We start from the raw sequence: 21,656 nt of genomic DNA, 5'->3' as shown, positions 1-21,656 counted from the left end.
AGGTCGGAGGACTCCTCGTAATCGTTTGAAATTACTGTATCACGTACAATGTGTGTAATGAAAAGTCATGTGCTTTATTGATATGTACCTACTGAGACCAATCCACACTGTTATGTGAAATGTGTTACACCTATCGGCAAAAAATAAAAGTTTAAAAAAAAATCTTTGAAGTCATCATGAGGTTGAGGAAGTTCGTGAAATTGATGATCCTGATTGCTCCTGATTGGGCCAGGAGTATGTGGTACCCCATACCTTCTGGACATGCCCATCTGCCCTCCACTTCGTCTTCCCCAGAGACTGGACCTACTCTCTCAAGAGGGAGGCTGTTTTCTTCTGCCAGGAATCAGAATGTTGAACCTATACACCTGGTGTCTGAGAGGTTATGATACAAGGATTGGGACCTCCTGGAAGACATTAGCAGGGTGTTGCTGCCTATACTGCTGCCATTTGAACACGTTTTGTAGCTTGTGTAGAGCTAAAGATATAGACCCTTTCTCTTGCAATACACCTGCAGCGCTTTCCTTTTTACTGCACCTAGTCCATGAAGGGTTGCAGGTGGCTACTGTTAAGGGCTACTTGATGGTGTTATCAATATTCAGACGCGCGCAAGTACAAGGCTCTTATTTTAAGTAAGCCATTTCCTGGTGGACTAACAAATACTTTTACCAATGTTCCCTTTTCTGGTTCCGTCCTGGGATTTGAACCTGGTTCTTACTTTTCTGATGGGACCGCCATTTGGACCGCTCAATTCCTGTCCTCTAAGGCTACTAATGTAGAAACTATCTTTTTAGTGTTTATCACTTCTGCTTGCAGGGTTAGTGAACTTCAAGTATTAACCTGCAAGCCACCATTCATGGTATTCTCCTAGGAAAATGTTGAGTGTTCGTTCCTCTGTCCACCCTAAAGTGGTGTCCACATTTCAATTATCTCCAAAGATCACGCTAACAGCTTTCTACCCCCCCTCCTCACCCTTCCAAGGACGAAGAGAGGTTGCACACTGTTAGGCAGAAACCTGTGCAGTTTCCTTAGGGACCACTGCAAAAGGCTTAAGACTACAGGCGTTGGCAGTAAACCCAATTGGTAGCAGTCTGTACCACCCAGATTTACCTGGTAGCTGTGGCTGAGCAGCCAGACTTCTCTCAAGAAGAGTTAGACCGTATATAGAGTATACAAGATAGGTACCAAAATACAGTAGCACAAGCAAACACTGACCAGAGCTTTAGTATCAAGTATATAATTATTTATTTAAAGACACACTTAGAAACAACACTCCAGCACTATTATTGTAAGCAAGTTCAAAAACAAAGTCACTATTAATATATATACATCCCTTATTCCTTATTAGACAAGTCTTAGTTAACACCACTTATTTTCAGACAGAGGTGAGCACTTAACTAAAGATGGCACTCCAATAAGTTATCAAAAAAGGGAGGGAAAAGGCAGAAATTATAAAAGCACACAACACAATACTTTAGAAGCACTCAGCAAGGCAGGAAAGTCAAAGTCTACTTGTGAGCAAAACGTTCAGAGGTCCGGCTCCCTCTTAGAGAGAGTAGAACACCAATGCGCCCAAGATCACACAGTTTAAAAGGCTTGAAAATTCTTGCAGAGAGTTTAAAAAGGAATTAGTTCAGCTCAGAAAAGTTCAGTTAGCCAGCCTAGGGCGAACCCAAGTGGTAAATTGAGGATTTACGAGACACCCCACACAGACCGTTGCGAGGGAGGCCAGGCGGACACAGTACCTTGAAAGTGGGCAGAATCCTCCAGCGGGGGCAGTTGTTTCTGGCAGTGAGTGCAAGTCGCGGCATCGTCCAGAAGAAGAGAAGATCTTGACGTGGAGGAAAGCTGAAGGTCGTTGCACTGCCAGGGAAGAAACCAGCCACGGAGATCTCCGGTTAAAAGATACTACCCTTTTATTCGCGGTAGTGGTAAAACGTGATATTCCGGTTGCCGGGGTGCTTGGCACAGGCAAGGCGGCCACGAGATGCTCCGGGGAGGCGAAAAGGCGGGCAAACTGGTTATCCCCACCAGTCAAAGGAAGAAGACTCTTCCGGATGAAGATCTCCTCTGTCGTTGGAAGAAGTGGTGAGTCGGTTCAGCAAGGCTCCACCGGTGGTGTCGTCGTTGCAGGTCGGCTGAGCTTCTCCCTCTTCGGATTATTTGGTCCTGTGGCGACGCCTGAAGTCCCAGTCCCCAAAGCCCTGCTTTTATGCAGAAAACACCCATTCATCAGTCCTAGCTGTCACTCAAACATGCTAATTGGTGAGCCGGGCGGCTCACCACTGGGCCAATCACACCAGAGTGCGACTTGAGTTGCCGAGGCAACTCAGTCCAGGGTGCCTAAACCCCCCTCCCACACATCCTGTATACCCAGACAGAGTGGCACCACTTTTGGAGGCTTCTGTAGAGAAGCCCTCCAAAAAGTGGAACAAAGGGCTCGACTTGGGTTGGAGTTACAGAGGCGAACACAAACGCCATTTTAAAACCGAGTCCTGGCGAAAAGACCCAACCGGGGAATAAATATGAAATAAATAACCCGGCGGTATCTTTAACATTGCACCAAAAAGTGGTGCTTTTAAAATGTATGGGAAAATCCCATAGTAAATATTCTTAAGGAATATTTCGCGTGGTAACCACTGCCACCAGCCAGAAACTCGACGAGGGGGGACTGCACAGTGCCCCCTCGAAAACAGACCCAGGAGTAATCTAATTATCCCTTCCAGTACTTCCACAATATGATGGTTTGTACTGGTTCTGTTCACAAATTTGGACTAATGAAGCCAATGGTGACTTTACATGCCCTGGGAGACAGTAGTCAGTCCCAGGGTATGGAGTCTATGTTTGGGGGTCACTATGACACCCCTGTGTTACTGCACTGAGGGTGCTGTGTAACACACTTACCAAAAACCACATGAAACCCTATGAAGTAAAAGACCACATAAAACACATTCCAAAGTCAAAGGATTACTCAAATCATGTCTAAGAGTGGGAGAAAAAGAGTCTCACTCTTAGCAGGATCAAAAATAAACCCCAAAAATCCAGCAAAGCTGCTGGGGGACTCACTAGGTTTGGGAAATTAGCCTTAACATAGAATTCTCCCTAACACACACGCTTGACCCGAAAAGAGCTCAAAGCTTTTACATCATAAGAATATTAAGTATTAAACATAATGATCAGCTATTCATTGGCTACACTGGTCATAAACGGGATAAAGCTGTGACCAAGTGTAGACTCTTTCAAGATCGATTATCCTATGAATTTCGGAGTGTTATTCCATTGGTGGGCAGGAAGTACCTGATCAATTAAGAGCCCATTCCACCAGGGGAGTGGCAACTACTTTGGTTCTACTAGAGGTTTACCAGTGCAGGAAATTTGCAATGCGGCAACGTGGTCCTCCCGTCCTAGATCTTCAAAATACTATTGCCTAGATACCCTTTCGGGTCAGTTCGCTTGATTTGGAAAAGAGGTTCTGCACAACATTATGTACTAATTAAACAATGATAAGAATCTGCATCAATGGATTGCTTTTCTCTACGCCCCGTACCTAATTTCCTTTTTTCCGCATGCTCGGCACAATGCTCTTGAGGAACGCTAATAATCTGTGATCTCTAGAAGTTTTTACTCAATGATTTTTCGTAATTATTTCTGTCTTTGCAAGCTGCCATGTCTGTGCCTCGGATTTCGAGCTCCAAGAGCTGCTCCGATTACGATCCCAAGATGTCGGTGACCGACCCGCATAACATCTGCGTGTGGGGCCTCGGAACGGGTCACGACACCGAGAGGTGCGCATCCTGCGGCAAAATGAACCCAAAGTCCCTTTGGGATCGGGCAGCCAAGCTTGCGTTGGACCATTCAAGTCACTGACTCAGTCAACCGTTTGGTCATCGGAGCCCGAAACGGAAGGCAACACACCTGAAAAAGAGGATAGGCACCAGCGCACGGCGAGGAAGAGATCCCACTCTCGTAGCCACTCATCGTCGTCCTCACATAAAAAGAAGAGGCATAACTGACGCAACGCTGAGTCCTCATCGGAACGCGGTAAGTCGTCGGCGGGGCTGAGGTCCAGCCAGGAATGGGAGGACTTTATGTCCCAGATGTTGGCCATGTTTCAGAAGGCAGCTGTGGTTGCGGGTGAGCCCCTGGAATAGCAGGCCCCTGTACCCCCAGCGGCACCCAGTGATTCCGACCCCAGGATGGCACTGATTCTGACGCCGTCAGGGGTGCCTTTGGGCTTGGCGCCGAGCAATTTGGGATGATCTTCGATGCTGGGACCGTCCAATGACCGTCCAATGCTGATCCCCATTTCTTAGACATCATTTGGCGCCGACCATCGGCAACCAGTCTTTCGTACCCTTGTCACAATCCGATTTCTTCGGGTCAATGGGCGCACATTTTTGGCGCCGACGATGGTGACAGGTCGATGTCGATCCCATTTATACGGGGACCGGCGGTGCAGATTATTTTGCTGACCAGGCAAACCTCATTGCCTTAGCAGAGGGACTGCATGACGCCAGTGGGCTGGATACTTCTCCGGATCTTGAACTACAGCAGTCTCACCCCTATGCCCATACTCGCGCAAAGTTTCGGTCGCTTGTGGACAGGGTCGTTGACACGTTGGGGCTTAATACCCCTGCTGCACCCGTCTAGGGTATGAGCTCACTGACATTCTTGATGAAGGTCCCACCATGGAGAGGAACATGCCATTCAAACCGGCTGTAGCTGACCCAGTCGCTTCCTTATGGCAACACCCCGGTACCAATCCTACGGTCAATTCAAACTTGACAAGCAAGTATAGGCCGGCAAGAGGAGACCCTTCTTTCCTTTCCTCTCACCTCATGTCGGAAGGGTTGGTTGTGCAGGCAGCCAAGGTGTCCACCAGGGCTACTTCTTCCACATCCAATTTGCCAACTGACAGGGAGGGTAAGAAAGTGGATGCCCTAGCTAAGAAAATGTTCTCTTCCGTGAGCATGGCTTTGATGGCTACTAATGTTGCCTGTGGTTTTGTGAAGTATACATTTGGACTGTGGAAAGCAGTTGAACATGCAGCCCAGTACGTCCCTGAAGGGGGGATGCAGGATGGTTTCCTGCAGTTTGTGGACGACGGGAAGGAGGTGGCCAGACAGTCCCTGTAAAAGGGGCTGGAGGTGGCAGACTGTGTTGGTTGGTTGATGGGTTCGGCTATGGTCCTTAGGAGACAAGCCTATCTGCACTCCTGGGTTCTCCCCCGATGTGCAGAGTAAATTGTTGGGCATGGCTTTTGATGGGGAGAATCTCTTCGGCCCAAAGACCGATGACTCCTTGGAGAAATTCAAGGAATCCAAAGCTGCCGTGAAGTCGCTAGGCCTAGCTTTGCAAAAGCCGGCCAAACCTACCTTCAGTTTCGCTTCAAGTGGCAGAGGATACAGGCGCTATGTCCCCTACGGCAGGATGGTTCAGCTCTCACAAGCCAGGCAGGGGCAAAGAGGTTTCCCACACTACGGAAGGGCAGAGGGGCCTCTAGAAGTCAGCAGAATCCCTCAACTTACATGCATGGCTCTTGAGAGGAGGAGATATGATGACTAGGACATCTCTGAGGAGGTAATTGAGGTGTTGCTGGCTACACGCAGGCCGTCTACAAGATCTCTGTGTGCGTGCAGGTGGAGAAGATTTGAGGCATGGAGCAGGGAACGCGAGCTTGACCAGATCTCTTGCCCCACCACTACAGTGATGGAGTTTCTTCCGTCACTGGCCTCTTCAGGTCATTTCAGTCAAAGGATACTTGGCGGCTTTGTCTGTGTTCAAAAGGTCTCTGGATTAAAGCTCCTTCTTCATGATTCAAGCTATGGCCCAATTCCTAAAGGTCCTTGTGAACAAGTTTCTGCCTATTACTTTGTTGTCCCTGATTGGCATTTGAACCTGGTTCTCAGCTTTCTCATGGCGGCTCCTTTTGAGCCGTTACATTTGTGTGCCTTCCAGCTGCTCACATTGAAAACAGCCTTTCTTGTTGTGATTACTTCAGCCAGACAGGTCAGCGATTTGCAGGCCCTTTCTTGCAAACCACCATTCCTGCGCTCTTTCCAGGAAAAAGTATCTCTTAAAGTGAGACCAGGGTTCTTGCCCAAGATGGTGTCAGAATTTCAGCTTTCTAAGTCGATAGATCTTCCAGTGTTCTACTTGCCTCAGCACCCCTCCAAGGAGGAGGAGTGTTTTCACTGGTTGGGTCCCAAGAGAGCTCTAAGCTTCTATGAAGCAAGAATGGCGGAATATAGAAAGCCAGACCAGCTGTTTGTAGCCTACTCCATTTCCAGAAAATGTCTAGCCAGAATATAGAAAGACAGACCAGCTGTTTGTAGCCTACTCCATTTCCAGAAAAGGTCTAGCTCTATTGAAGTTATCAATCTCACGCCGGATTACATTGTTTATTTCAGAATGCTACTATACCGCAGGCGAGGAATGGCCTCATGGCATCAGGGCTCACTCTACTTGAGGGGTCTCCGCCTCTATGGCTCTGCAAAATGGGCGTACCGGTTAGGGACATCTGCCCGGCCACAACCTAGTCGTCGCTTCATACATTTATGAAGCATTATAGCTTGGGCAAAGCCTGTGGGGCTGATGCTCGCTTCGGAAAGGTGGTGTTGCAGAATGTACTGCTATACGGCTTTGTTCCCGCCTCTGTTATTTCTACTGCTTTGGGAGTCTATCTGATGAGGAATCTGTGGGAGAAAATTAATCAATTAAAGAAGCAATTACTTACTGTAATGTTCTCTCTATGGATTCTTCCGCAGATTCCTCATCTCCCCTCCATCCAACCCCGCTGAGAAAGCATCAGCAGTAGGTGTTTGCCTTTTCACCGAGCGGGGTGTCAGCAATGGTTCTACGGTCAGTAGTTCTTCTGACTTAGAAGCCGCATGCCTCTCTCTTTTTAAATAAATAAATAATAGTCTTGTCTAAATTCTATTTATCCCGGTTGGGATCCTTGTGTTTTTTCTGATACTTTGTGGGCTAGTTAGCCTCTCTTTTTCCCGCTGGTTTTCTTCTGCAGCGACTGAGCTTGGGGGGAAAAAACAGTGGAAAAAGAGGTACGGGCGTAGTGACGCTGCATATATACGACGCCCAATGTCATGTCCGGATCCAACATTCTAGCACTGATTCAAGACGGATCAACGGACGAGTCGAGGTTCACTACGCCCCCTGTCAAAATAAATTCTGTGCAGCTTGAGCTAGAAAGGGATATCTATCTGATGAGGAATCTGCGGGAGAAGAATTCATCGAAAGAACATTACGGTAAGTAGTTTCTCCTTCTCCTACCTTCCTCTATAAAAACTAGGAGTCTATCAAAGATGAGGAATCCGTGGGAGGACACAATCCATTCGAAGAACAAATTACCCCAGCTAATGTTCTTTCTGATGGCTGTTCCTCCCAAAGATAACTTATTGCTCCCCCAGTCTACCCCTCTGACTGTGAAAAAATTCTCTTTTCTTCTCTTGTTGAATGACCATACAGGGTTACATTATTCTCTCAAGACGGCTGAGCATGGGCTGGGGAAACATTAGGAACTGAGCTAACAGGTGTGCATGCTATTTATACCATCATTGACATTACAACCGGACGCAGGAATAGAAACCATCGAGGGACGTCGATGCCGCGCGGCGCCTCCTGCTGCCAAACTTTTTTTCAGAGAACTGCAACGCAAGATACAAATATCAAAGATGAGGAATCTGTGGGAGGAAAATCCATCAGCAAGAACATTACCAGGGGTTAGTCATTTGTTCTTTAATGTCCTTGTTTCAAAAGAATGTTTGTATTTTTTGGTTGATTTGAAATGAACACATGTATTAACTGTAAATATTTACTCTCTTAGCTAGTGCAGATTACACATTGTCCAACGCTGTTGACAAGGGAAGGAGATCGAATACGTAGCAACGGCAAGTTTGGTGGTCTTCAAAATAAAGCACCCCCAATAGACAAATTAAGAGGAATGGTATTTGGAGAGCCTCTGCCAAAACGTTATCAAACACTTTGTGAACAGATTGGTGAGTTTCAAGAAATATGTAATCACAATTTAACATAAAGCTCATGTAAAAGCCTTTAATAAAGGCAAATGCCTACATGTGTCTTAACGTTTTTCTAGAAACTCCATCCCAGGTCCAAGCAAGACTGAGTATGTAGGGTTAATTGTTTCTGGACTGTATATGATATTTTATTTGTATCGCGCTCATACACAGGTGTTTCAGAGCGAGACAAGGCAAGGGAGGGGAACAGGGGAGAACACGACAACGATCTTACTAGGCCCAGTGACATTGAAAACGCGCAGGTGCATGGGAAAGGGGAAAAGTGCATGGAAGCGGGGAGAGTGGAACGTACGGAGCAGAGGAGAACAGATAAATAATAATAAATGAAAATAAATAGATAATGGAGGCAATAAACAGTGGTAGTGCAGCCAGCAAATGGCAAGTGCTGTGTTTACAGCAGCAGACTGGGTAGGTCTGATAATTGCAGAAAAAGAAGAAAATGGGGTGGGGGGAGGGGTTACTGTATGGGTACAGATACAGTCCCCAGTGCATGGGGTGGCCAGGAGGCAGTGCAGGAGGGTGGCAGGGTGAGCAGGTACCTGGGCCCAGAGGACAGAGGGTGGCCAGGTGCACAGTGCCAAGAGAGAGCAGATCAGGGGGGGTGGGTGGCGAAGGCAGAAGCAAAGAGGAAGGTCTTGAGGTGCTTCCGGAACCGAAGATGGTTCTCCTCAAGTTTTAGAGTGCAGGGAGGCTGTTCCAGAGGGAGGCCCCAGCCAAAGACAGAGATCTACCCCAGCTCGTTTCTTTGAAAAACGACTGACCCTGAGGGAGGGGGAGGTATTTGTAGAGGGATAGCTGAAGGTATTTTGGACCCAGGCACCAGAAAGCCTTGTGGACAATCTTGCATCACTGGGAGCCAATGGAGAGATTTCAGAGCTGGAGAGATACGATCCCAGGGCTTGAGGCCAAGGACAAGTCTTGCAGTCCTGCTCTGGATTAGTTGCAGAGGACGGAGATTAAAGGCAGGTAGAAGAGGCTGTTACATTAGTCCAACCTAGAGAGAACCGGAGCTTGGGAGACAGTGAACTTCTGGGGGAAGGAGAGGAAAGGCAGAGTACCTCTGAGGAGGTGCAATAGGATGTTTGACTTTTTAGAGACCTCAGAGATGTGGGCGGAGAAGGAAAGTGTGGAGTCAAAGATGACCCTGAAGTTCTTAGCCTCGCAGGTGGGGGTAGGAGGAGGGCCAAGGGAGGCCGGCCAAACGGAGAGGGTGAAGGTGTGCCGATGAGGAGGATCTCCGTCTTGCTGGCATTCAGACAAAGATCATTGGCGGCACACCAATCTTGAATTCTTGAATGACAGTTAGGCAATCAGAGATGAGAGAGGGAGAGGAGGTGGCCGAGGGCTGCCTGAAAATGAGTTGTGTTGTCAGCGTAGCACTGGAAATTTGAGCAGAAAATGGTAATGCAGTGGGCGAGAGTTGCCAGGTATTGGTTGAAAAACCAGGGCGAGAGGTTAGACCTGTGGGGGACACCACAGGTAGAGAGGAAGATGGATGATAGGACCTGGGAGGGTCGATCAGAGGGAAGAGGTCAGCCAGGCCAGAGCCTGATCAGTGATAGCCAGGTTTTCACAGAGACAGTTGAACAGGATGGTGTGGTTGACCGTGTTGAAAGCAGAAGAGAGATCGAGTAGGATGAGGACAGAGGGAAATGTTAGTCAAGGTTGGAGAGCAGATCTTCACGGATGTTCAGGAGAGCAGTTTCTATGCTTCTGGCTGCTCTGAAGCCAGACTGGTGGTCATGGAGGCAGCCAACAGAATCTGAATGAAGCTTAAGCTCAGAGATGGGCAGCTTTTCCAGGAGTTTGCCCAGAAAGGGAGTAATGGAAATTGGGCGATAGCCGGACAGGAAGGATCAGCTGTGGGTTTCTTGAGAAGAGGATGCACAAGGGAGTGCTTAAGAGGGGAGGGGAAGGATCCTGAGGCAAAGGAGTGGTTTCAAAAATCGGCAAGGGCCGGAGCGAGGGTGTCAATGTTGTCCTTGATGGTTTTAGAGGAACAGGGATGAACCTATTTTGACGAGGCTTTCATAGATCGGACTTGTCTAGCGACCTTGTCCGGGGAGGAAAGACAGAGGAGGAGGGTGGGGGGTGGTTAAAGGGGGGTCAGCAAGCACTGACTCAGAGGGTAGAGGAGGGGTAGGGGGAGGAGAGGGTGGACAGGATGTCCTGTTTGTTTTTAGATAAAGTGAGAGGCAAGGGCATTGCAAAGAGCCTGGGAGGTAACAGGAGGGGTAGAGACTACAGCAGGGTTGGTCAGCTCCTTCCAGAAGTAGTGCAGCTTTGCAAGCACAGAGCGTGGTCCTCTACTTCCTTCTCCCGCCCGATACACTCTGTCCAGGGCCACCTGTACTTCTTCCTTTCGACCCCCGGACCATCCCAATGATTTCCTGGATTTTCTTTTCAAGCCCAGCCGGGGACTCCCCCCTCCCTTTCCTTGAGACCAAAGATCCGAAGGTTGTTTCGTAATATCTCTATTTTTAATATTGTCTGCTTTTAGGCCCATCTCAAGCTCTCTCCTCTCAATGTCCCGAAACCGGACCTCTATCTGTGCTTCAAGCACCCCTGTGGAGGCCTGATTTGCCTCCACTCCATCGAGCCTGTCCTCCAGTGTGACAACTTTTGCCGATAGGTCTGCCACTGGCAGTCAGGAGGGAGTGGGTTACACTCCCTTTGAACTTCTCTATGCTCATCCAGTCAAAGGTCCATTAGCCCTGCTCTTCACCTGCAAGAGTGTTCTTCTCTTGAGCTGGTGGGGCCAACCAGTTCGCCAATCGCCTTCCAGGATCTGCATTGGTCGAATCGCCAGTGCCAAGCACTAGGAGACCGGATAGCCAGGCACCCGGACCACGATTTAAAGGAGCGTACCTTTTATCCGTTTTGGCAGCACCGCGGCTGGTTTCATCCCTGGGCAGTGCAGTAACTCGAACCTTCCTCCACGCCGAGAGCCGCTCTTCCTCTGCTGGATCTCCCGAACTGCAGGAACTGCCAGGAACTACCGCCACCGCAGGAGCCTCTTCCACTTTAAAGGTACATTGTTCCGCGAGCAGCCCATTCGTTGGGTACTGCTAAAAGTGTTTTAAATCCTTTACTTACCTATTGGGTTGGCCGCCACTATCATCTAACATTGTCTTTCACCTTCTGCAACCGCCTTTTCGAATCATTTAACAAAGACTTGACTGCAGCTACAAGAACATTTTGCTCCTGGGCCCTTTGCCCTGTACCACTGACTCTGGCACAGGCCTATTGACTCTGGCTAAATCTGTTACAACTGCCTTCTCTAGATTGCTTCGCACCTAGAAATGTGTTGGTGCACCTATCTCTTATAACCACTTTTTCCTTCCCTCTTTTTAAACTTGTGAAGTGCCATTTTGCTCAGTTTTCACCTCAGTATTGTACATGCTTAAGTACTGCCTTGCCTAACTTGTTCACAATCTTATTGGGGAAGTGTTGCTGGTGTTTTTAAGAGTATATTCCTGTATAACTTGTAATTTCCCTCCCTTTTGAGAAATTGATAGAGTGCCATTTGTGCTTGGTTTTCACTGTGCTGTTTTGCTCACAGTTTTCACTCTTGCTCAAACTTGTCTACAATTTTAAATAGGGAGTTGTGTATACTTTTCTTGACTGGTTTAACTTGCTTTTATAATAGTGATTTGTGTGTGAACATCAGAGTGTGTAAAATAAATATATATATTCTTTTTGATACAAAGCTTTGGTCAGTGTTTCCTTGTCCCATAGTACGGAAGACCTATTGCATAAACCCTGAATACTGCTCATCTCCCTCTTGAGATAAGTTTGACTGCTTAGTCACAGCTACCAACTAAATCTTTGTGGTACCAAAGGGAATTTATTGCATATACCTGTAGTATTAATCTTCTATAGTGCTCCCTAAGGGAGCTGCACAGGATTCTGCCTAACATGGATGAGGGAGCGTCCATCCTGGGAATAGATTCTGAAGTAGCCTTCAGTGAGCCCCAAGGCTCATCAAAGGAGCAACCGACAAGGAGGACGTGGGAGTGGTCCACCCAAGAGTCAAGATGGAAAATGAGGACAAAGAGAAGCCCTACAGGCCCAAGCCCACCTCTAAAGGGGGACCAGCGAAACAGAGAATCTTCGGCGAGAAGCCACCCTCCCCCCTCTCCCCCCACCCAAGTAAATCAAAGCCGGGTTCAAGAGCAGTTTATACGAGCGCCTGGGGAAGGGAAACATAAAGCAAACACAGCGGGGGAGGAAATGGAAGCAGATTCTTGACCTCACAAAATGGGTCGGGGGAGACCTACAGGGGAGCTAGCTGGCAGTGGACAGGACCTAAACCCTCAAAGGGGAGATTCGGGAGGGGCCAGAGGCCGGTTGGGTCCACCCAGTGAGCTGGAAAGGGAAGGGGACAGAGGGGCAGAGGGGAGGGAAGAGGACCGACCCCAGATAGGGCGGGTCAAAAGCTGAAAGGGAAAGGGAACGGGGGGGGGCCTCCAGTTCTAGGTCAAGTTACAGATGCAAACAATCCTCGGAATACAACCAAAAATCCCCAGGACAATGGCTAAGGAGACAGTAATGCGAATCCTGTCGCTAAACATTAAAGGCCTGAACTCGCCCATAAAAAGGAAAAAGCTGGACAACTACCTGGCAAGGGAAAAGCCAGACCTGGTAACCCTGCAAGAAACCCACATACAAAAAAAGGATTAACACAAGGTCCGAATACAGGGGTACAACCTAACCCATCAGTCGAATGAGGAAAAAAAGAAAGGAGCCTACCTAATAGCGGTAAAGAACAACTCGGACCTCTAAGTCCTAAAGGTAGAGAAAGACTCCGGAAGAAGGTATATTGCTTTACAGCTCTAGGGGAAAGATGAAACCTTCACCCTGGCCACTATTTATGACCCCAACTCAGGACAAGACCGGTTCATACAAGCATCACTGAAAAAACTGGAGATGTTTGCAAAGGGAAGAATTATTCTCACTGGGGACTTAAACCTAGCGTGGGACTCAGAACAGGATAAGAGTGCCAGAATCGCATACTCCCAGAACAAACCATCAAAACAGCTGCAATGCAAAATAAATAACCTAGCTCTGGTGGATGTCTGGCAGGAGAAGAGAGGGCTACAGAGGGGATATACATTCTATTCGCATGTACACAGATCTGCATCAAGAATTGATTACATATGGATATCAAATTCTCTAATGGGGCAAGTAGATTGTGGAGCTAGGAGCTATTACACTAACAGACCATGCGCCTATCATAATGTCAATTAAAAGAAAACAATAATGCTCAGGGCTATGGAAATGGAAATACCCGGCCCACATTTTTAAGGACGAAATCCTGAAAGGCGAACTAAAAAAAGAAATAGACACTTACTCACCAACAAGAACCAGGGGACATCTCTCCATGTAATCTGGGACGCATTTAAAGCCACGAAAAGGGAGAAGCTAATAGGAATCAAAGCTAGAAGGTAAAGGGAACGCAGATTGATAGAAGAAGGTCTAGAAGACAAAATGAAAGAGGTAACGCATAAAATGGCAATAGGGGCAACAGGAGATCTAAGGAGAGGATATAGGTCAATCAGAGTGGGAGGATTTTAAGTCTTCGATGCTTGAAATGTTCAAGAAGTATGCTGCGGTTGGCTTGGTTATTCCCACCCTCCATGCAGCAGGCTTTGGTGCCAGGAACGGCGCTTAGCATTTCTGACCCCTCTCATGCCACGTTACTGACAACGTCGGCGCCTATAAACCTTTAGACACCGAAAGAGGTCTAATGGAAGCCCGACCAACCACACGCATCCAAGAATGTCGACGCTGCAGCGTCTCAACACCGACATCCACCCTATTGATGCTGAAAAAACAACCCTTCGGGATCAACGGTTGTCGAGAAAACGTTTATCCTCGGTCCAAATTTTTAGACACAATGGCAGGTGTCTTCGGCGCTCAGACACTGATAACCAGGGGATGTCAATCCCATTTACTTGCGTACAGGAGGTGTCGATTATTTTGAAGACCACAGTCCGCTTTTACAGCTAGCTCAAGGCCTCCATGACGTCACTGGTCTGGACACCTCTCCAGACCTGGAATTCCAAGAATCCCAGCCCTATGTTGATAATTGGTCAAAATTCAGGGCTTTGGTAGAAAGGGTCATTGATACCCTAGGATTGCAATACTCAGTGGCGGCAATACAAGGTTACGACTGCACAGATATTTTGGATGAAGGTCCCACTACAGAGCGCAGTATGCATTTAACCCCTGCCGTTGCTGATCCTCTAACAACTCTGTGGCAGCGCCCGTGCTGCATTTCCCCGGTCTGCTCCACCATTTCTGGGAAATATAGGCCGGCTAGACAAGACCCTTCATTCCTCTCATCCTTCCCCAGAGGGGCTTGCTACGCATGCTGCCACAGTCTCATCTGGTACTGCATATTCCACTTCCACTCTGCCTCCCGTCAGGGAAGCGAAAAAAGTTGATGCCTTTACCAAAAAAAAAATCACTTCAAGTAGTATGGCTCTTAAGGCTACACATGTGGCAAGTAGTTTTGCCAAGTACTCTTTTGGTCTCCGGACAGCAGTTGAACATTCTGCACAGTACGTCCCTGAAGGATAAATGTGCAAGGGCTTCCTACAGCTGGTGGAGGATGGGAAGGAGGTGGCCAGGCAGTCGCTGCGAACGGGCCTGGTCATCGCCGACTCTGTGGGCCGATCTATGGCATCAGCAATAACGCTAAGAAGGCAGGCCTATTTAAAAACCTCTGGTTTTTCACCTAATGTCCAATGTCTTTGGGGGCAATCTTCTGTTCGACCAGAAAGCTGACGATTCTTTCGAGAAATGTAAAGAATCAAAAACCGCTGCTAAATTTTTGGGCCTAGCTGCGCAGCTGGCCAAACCTGCATTCAGCTTCGCCTCTAGGGCACAGGTGGTATGCTTGTTATGGCAGGAGAGTGCAGCTCCCACCGGCCAGGCAAGGGCAGAAGTGATTCTAACACTCTGGAAGGGGCATAGGGGCTTTTAAGGCCAACAGGCAGCATCAGCGGCGGGAGCGACCCAGCCTCCGAAGTGCTTTGATTTGCCCTATCACAATGCGCTGGTTGGTGTAGGGTTGATTGAGCATTTGCTCCAGTGGCAGGGAATTCCGATGCCTGAGCTCTTCAGCTCATTCAGTGGGGTTATTGTCTACCATTTTTAAGAAACCCTCCGTACAGACCCCGCCACACCCAATCCAACCTGGACAGGAGCTCCAGGAAGAACTGAGAGCCCTGTTGTTGAAGTGTGCCCTGGAAGAGGTACCGCCCAAGCAGAGAGGATCGGGGTTGGTATTTCCTGGTACCCAAGAAGGGAGGAGGTCTCTGTCCCATTCTGGACCTGAGGGCCTTGAACAAGTTCCTGGGGAAAGACAAATTCAGGATGGTGACGTTGAGAGAGATTCTCAACGCTCTCGAAGTACAGGACTGGCTTGTGTCAATAGACCTATAGGACGCTTATTACCATGTGCTGATCCATCGAAAGCACAGGAAGTTCCTAAGGTTCGCCATAGGGGATATGCATCAGTTCATGGTGCTCCCCTTTGGTCTAACCTCTGCCCCAAGGGTCTTCACCAAGCTCATGGCGGTAGTTGCAGCTCACCACAGAAGATCCAGAGTCAACGTATTTCCATATCTGGGCGACTGGCTGATCCGAGGGAAGTCTGCGGTGCAGGTTTTGTCCCATTTAGAGGACACCTGCTTGCTGCTACACAGTCTGGGCTTCTCCCTGAATTTAAAGTACCACCAAATTATACCAGTCCAGAGGCTCCAGTTCATCGGAGCAGTCCTAGACACCCGGGTTGGGAAAGCCTTCCCTCCCGAAGAGAGAGTAGTCAGGTTGACTCAAATGGTCGACTTGTTTCAGAACCATGCCACTCTACCAGTGGCTTCCTTCCTCCGCCTCTTGGGTCTCATAGCCTCCTGCATTTTTCTAGTGCCAGAGGCCAGGTTGCGCATGAGATCCCTGCAGTGGCTCAGTGTGTCCACATCAGTGGTCAACGACCTGTCCTTGTGGGCGGACCACAACAGTCTCTTGGCGGGGAACCCTTCTGGCCTGAGATCCGGGTGGTCACAGATGCATTTCTGAAGAGTCTACTTCGAGGATTTGCAAGTGAGCATCCTTTGGTCAGCAACAGAAGCCAGTTGGCACATCAACATGTTGGAGTTTTGAGCCATCAGGGTTGCCCTGAAGGCATTTGTCCCGTCTCTACAGGGGAAGCATGTCCTCATTCTGACGGACAACACAATCAAGGTGGTGTGCACTCCCGCCCCCTCTGCACGGATGCAATGATGCTTCGATTCTGGTTACAGGAAAACAGGATCTCGGTCCCTGCAGTTCATCTGGCGGACACAAAAAACTGCTTGGAGGATGTTCTGAGCAGTGGATCTGTTTGCAACAAAATCCAACAGGAAGTGCAGACAGTTTTGCTCGAGGGAATTCCCAGCGGACGGTGCACTGGGGGATGTGTTTCTGGTGGATTCGACCTTTCCTCTCCATTACACTTTCGCCCACATTCCCATCATTCCATGTGTTCTCCAGAGGTTGAAGAGGTTTTGAGCGACCATAATCTTGATCACCCTAGACTGGGCGATGTGAACGTGGTACTCCTACCTCTTGGATGTGTCCATCTGTCTACCTCACTGGTTGCCTCGGCGGCCACACCTCTTAACCCAGTCGGAAGGTCAGATACTTCCCGACCCCAGAATCCTTCAACCTACACACGTGGGTCTTGAGAGGATGAGGACTGATGACAGGGACCTTTCTGAGGATGTGCTTGAGGTGTGGCTGGCTGCACGCAGACAGTCTACAAGATCTTTGTACGCGTGCAATTGGAGAAGATTTGAGGCATGGTGCAGGGAACTCCAGATTGACCCCTTCTCTTGCCCCACCACTACAGTGATGGAGTTCCTTCTATCACTGGCCTTCAGGTCACCACTGTTATAAATACCAGAATTATATCATTAATCAATAATTCACCAATAAGACATTGTCCACTAAGCTGATCAGAAGACTTGTCGTGTAGCTGCTAATGAAAAGTTCACCTGGTAAACCCTTTTCCACTGACAGGTTCAAAGGTCTGAGGGACAAGAGAATCCCGGGGGAAACCCTCTGGGGAAGAAAACCCTGTTGGTTGCCAATAAAATGATGTACAAAGAAGCCTGTGTTTTTTTCCTTGTAAGAGCTAGGAACAAATGGTTTGCTGTGCTGAATTCCCCAATTTCCTGGCTTTCAAGAACAGGTTGCGTGGAAACGAAAAAAAAATATTTTGATGTGGTTATCAACCGTTTTGTGAGAGGTAGGCGATTTTGGCCATTTTTGCCAATTGGACATGCATGGACGGAATGGAAGAAAAGGGTAGGAAAGCCAAATTGGAAGACAGAAAGGCATATATTTCTGAAAAGTAGACAAAATTCCATGTTTAGGAAGGGGTGATTTGCATAGGTCGGGCAACAACTAGGTAGGGGAAAATGCCATAGATTGGGAGAAAAGCAGGAAAATGGCAGAAAAAAAAGGTATGTGGTGGACATGGTTGGCTTGGTACGGCAATGGCTTCTATGAATTTTGAGAAAAGCAATGCTCCTCTACATTCTGGTTAGGAGGCTCCTCTACATTCTGGTTAGGAGGAGTAGGGAGTTTGGTGTCGGGACGAGCAGGTCCCCTGTGCAACCCAGTTGTCTTTGGTGAATGATTGGCCTGCAGCCTAGCACATGGTTTTGTCAGGGTGCCAAACTCCAAGGTTCCCGGGAGTTTTGAAAGTACTAGGTGGAGAGGCAAAACCTTGTTCGTTGCTGGCGCTGGCAGTGAGTAGGTGCTCCTGAACGGTCAGTAGATATTCACACTATAGTCTTGAGTTTTGGTTGTGCATTATTATTTATTGATTCAAGTGCAGTACAGCACATGGGGCACAGTGTGCCATGGGGATAACACAGAAAAAACAGCCGACGCGCGTTTCAACCGAAGTCTTTCTCAAGGCTATTGGGTTGTCATAGGGCTCGCGTTGGAGCATCAGAAAGAGTCGCCCTGGATAGGGAAGTGGCTTGTGGCTTGCTGGCCTTTCTGCGGTTCGATTCCGTCGGCATCCGTTGGTTCCTCTACATTCCCCCGACTCTTGGAGTTAGGAAAGCACACATTTTTTGTAGTGTTTTACAAAACAAGCAATACCACAAGCCAAACAATGAGCCATGGTACACAGGAGTTTTATGCTTACGGCCTGAACAGACGCACTTAGCATGTGTAAATCGGGGAAAACCAATGTGGTGAGGAATGGTAAGCATACTTTTTTTGAAAGAGCACTGGCAGACCTTTTCAAGGGTAGGTGACTTGTGCAGGTTACAAAAGTGTATGCGACTAAAGCAGCGACTAAATGTAGGGCACATTTGGGAAATTAAAGGTTTGTGTGACAAAGGGCACCAGCAAATGGGTCAAAACGTTATGAAAACAACACAAACACAACAAATGTTATACCTTCCCACAGGTGTCCCGATGAAAACGGCACCTCACATGTGTGGGTGCACCTACCTGGGCGCCAAAGGGAAAGCCTAAAACACAGGTAACCCCAAGTACAGGTACAGGTACAGATATGGGCCTCGGGTGTCCAAGCCACCAAGGAAAACAGGGAACCCCATGCATTTCCGAAAAGAGGACACCCGTGGGAATCCGCAGAGGTATGATTTGCATAAACCGGCCCAGAATCTATTATCCAGAAGCACCAGCAAATTCTGAAATGTGCCCAAAAAAAACACATTTTTCACTTTGTCAGGGGTTCTGGGTAAAACATTCTGGTCCGCTTTGCGCAAGTTGGACCTCTGTGGATTCCCACTGGTTCCCTCTTTTCAGAAATGCATGTGGTTCCCAGTTTTCCTTGGTGGCTTGGACACCCTTGGCCCAAATCTGTAGGTTATCTCCCCAAACCCTTTTGTGGTTACCAGTGGGTTAGCCTTTTCCCTTTGCAGCTAGATTGATGAACCCACACATATGAGGTACCGCTTTCGTTGGGACACCTGTGGGAACACAGGAAGGTATGACATCTGTTGTTGGCGGTGTGTTTCGGTGGGTGAGCAGAGTGAAATGTCTGGAAATTGTGTTTTGTACCCCCAAATTTGGACTTTGCCGGAGGTTCTGGGTAATAGATTCTGGGCCGATTTACGCAAGTCAGACCTCTGTGGATTCCCAAGGGTTTCCTCTTTTCAGAAATGCCTGGGGTTCCCTATTTTCCTTGCTGGCTTCCACACCCTAGGCCCAAATCTGTAGGTTGCCCACATGAAGAAAATGTGCTGTGGCGAAATGCTTGGGGTTACCAGCGGGTTACCCTTTTCCTTTTGCGCCCCCGTTAGGTGCACCCACTCATGTGAGGTACCGTTTTTGTCGGGACACCTGTGGGAACGCGAGAAGGTATGACCTCTGTTGTTGGCGACGTGTTTCGGTGAGTGGACACATGGAAATGTCTCTGAAATTGGCTGGAAATGAAGCCAATTCTCAGACATTTCGCTCTGGCCACCCACCAAAACGCACCGCCAACAACACATGGCCTACCTTCCCGCGTCCCCACACGTGTCCCGATGAAAACCGTACCTTACATGTGTGGGTGCACCTACCGGGGGCACAAAAGGAAAAGGGTAACCCACTGGTAACCCCAAGCCTTTCGGCACAGCCCATTTTGTTCATGTGGGCAACCTACAGATTTGGGCCTAGGGTGTCAAAGCCAGCAAGGAAAACTGGGAACCCCATGCATTTCCCCAAAGAGGACACCCTTGGGAATCCACAGAGGTCTGACTTACCCAAATCGGGCCAGAATTTATTACCCAGAACCCTTGGCAAAGACCCACATGGGAGAAGGGTGCCCAAGGCCAGGGATATTATCGCCGACTTAGCTGGAGCCCTGGCTGCCCTGCGTTATAGCTTCTCCCCACCAGGGAGTCTCGGCAGTGTGCCATTACCTCCCTGAAGGGAAAAGCTGTAATGCAGCCCAGCCGCAACTCCAGGACGGTTGGAGGTGATGTCCCTGGCCTTGGACATCCATGTACCATGTGGGTGTACCGTCCCCCAAGCACAGCAGCAGCTCCAGGGAGCCCCAGCAGGATCCCCATTCCTCCCCAGAGGTGACATCTGTAATGTAGCACAGCCAGAGGTGGAGCCTGGGCTTGCAGACAGACAACCCACATGGGAGGGATCCGCTCCCACGGAAATAACAATGTTATGCTGGCATGGGGGGTAATTTGTGGCCTGCCCCTGCAATTGTGACCCAGCCCACCAACATATCTGCCCAGACGGCCCATTCCCACCCACACCACCAACAATCCAGCCCCAGTCTCACCCACCCCACTGACAGTGGCCCTAACCATAGAATAATCAAAAATAGTACTCGCATAACGTTGCAGCTGCTCGCGTAGAAAAAGCTGTAAACAAAACAAAAAACATGTGTTACCTACGGTCACACCAGCAAAATGTAGCCCTCCCCGGGGGCAGATAAGGGGGGGACTGTCCTGCACTTCTCCCTGGGCTCAGGCGTCCCTTCCTAGGAGCAGTTATCTGGTCCCAGGAAGGGCTGCATGACATGACACCCACTCCATTGCGGGTGGGGGTTGGAGGGGTCAACGCCCCATCTCATTAGAAAATTCCCTGTCCCTTTGGGGTGCCCCATAGCCCCCCCCCCCTAAAATGAGTTCCACCATTTTCCCTTTTTTCACTTGGTAACCCAACTCCCCTTGTGTGCCAATCTAGCCCCGGGGTGCCCAAACCTTACAGCCCCACCCACTGGGGGGCCTGTCCCTCACTTTTTGGGGGGCCTCTCCCCCCTCACCTCAAATGGGTGGCAGGGGTACCTCATGCAGGCCTCCCTGGGCCTCCTACAAAGGGCTGCATGAGGTACAACCCCCCCCCCTCCATTTGGGGTGGGGGGAGAGAGGGCCCCCAAAAATGGTGGGGACAGGCCCCACAGTGGGTGGGGCAGTAAGGTTTGGGCACCCGGGGGCCAGATTGGCACACCAATGTGCCCCTCTGCGCCAAGGCAAGTTTAGTAAACAAAGAAAATAATTCTAAATGGCAGGCTGCCCTTTAGCGGGGGGCTGAGGTGCCTCCTACACCGCTGGGGAATTTTCTAATGTGAAGGGGGGTGCACCTCTCCACCCCCACCCCAGTTGGAGGGGCGGTGCATCTCATGTAGCCCTCCCCGGGGCACATAAGGGGGGGGGGGGGGCTGTCCTGCACTCCTCCCTGGGCTCAGGCGTCCCTTCCTAGGAGCAGATATCTGGTCCCAGGGAGGGCTGCATGACATGGCACTCACTCCATTGAGGCTGGGGGGTCACGCCCCATCCCATTCGAAAAATTCCCTGTCCCTTTGGAGTGCCCCATAGCCCCCCCCCCCCTAAAATGCGTTCCACCATTTTCACTTTTTTCCTTTGGTAACCCAACTCCCCTTGTGGCCGAGGGGCACATTGGTGTGCCAATCTGGCCCCGGGGTGCCCAAACCTTACTGCCCCACCATATTTGGGGGCCCTCTCCCCCCTCACCCCAAATGAGTGGCGGGGCATCTCATGCAGGCCTCCCTGGGCCTCCTACAAACGGCTGCGTGAGGTACACCCCCCTCCATTTGGGGTGGGGGGG

General features: G+C 49.3%; 1 protein-coding gene across 2 annotated transcripts in view; it reads left to right on the top strand.

Annotated features, from left to right (window-relative positions):
• SMCHD1 (structural maintenance of chromosomes flexible hinge domain containing 1) overlaps positions 1 to 21,656 on the top strand; it is a 3,133,956-nt gene that overhangs the window by 2,937,904 nt on the left and 174,396 nt on the right. For both annotated transcript variants that reach the window (XM_069620859.1, XM_069620860.1), the window contains exon 45: positions 7,841 to 8,012. In XM_069620859.1, coding sequence (XP_069476960.1) covers positions 7,841 to 8,012 — 172 coding nt within the window. The remainder of the gene's footprint in view (positions 1 to 7,840; positions 8,013 to 21,656) is intronic.

This window comes from Ambystoma mexicanum, chromosome 5q (assembly GCF_040938575.1).
Source record: "Ambystoma mexicanum isolate Mex_15411 chromosome 5q, UKY_AmexF1_1, whole genome shotgun sequence".
NCBI lineage: Eukaryota > Metazoa > Chordata > Amphibia > Caudata > Ambystomatidae > Ambystoma > Ambystoma mexicanum.
Note: the sequence above shows the minus strand (reverse complement) of the source record. Positions and strands in the feature narration are given on the sequence as shown.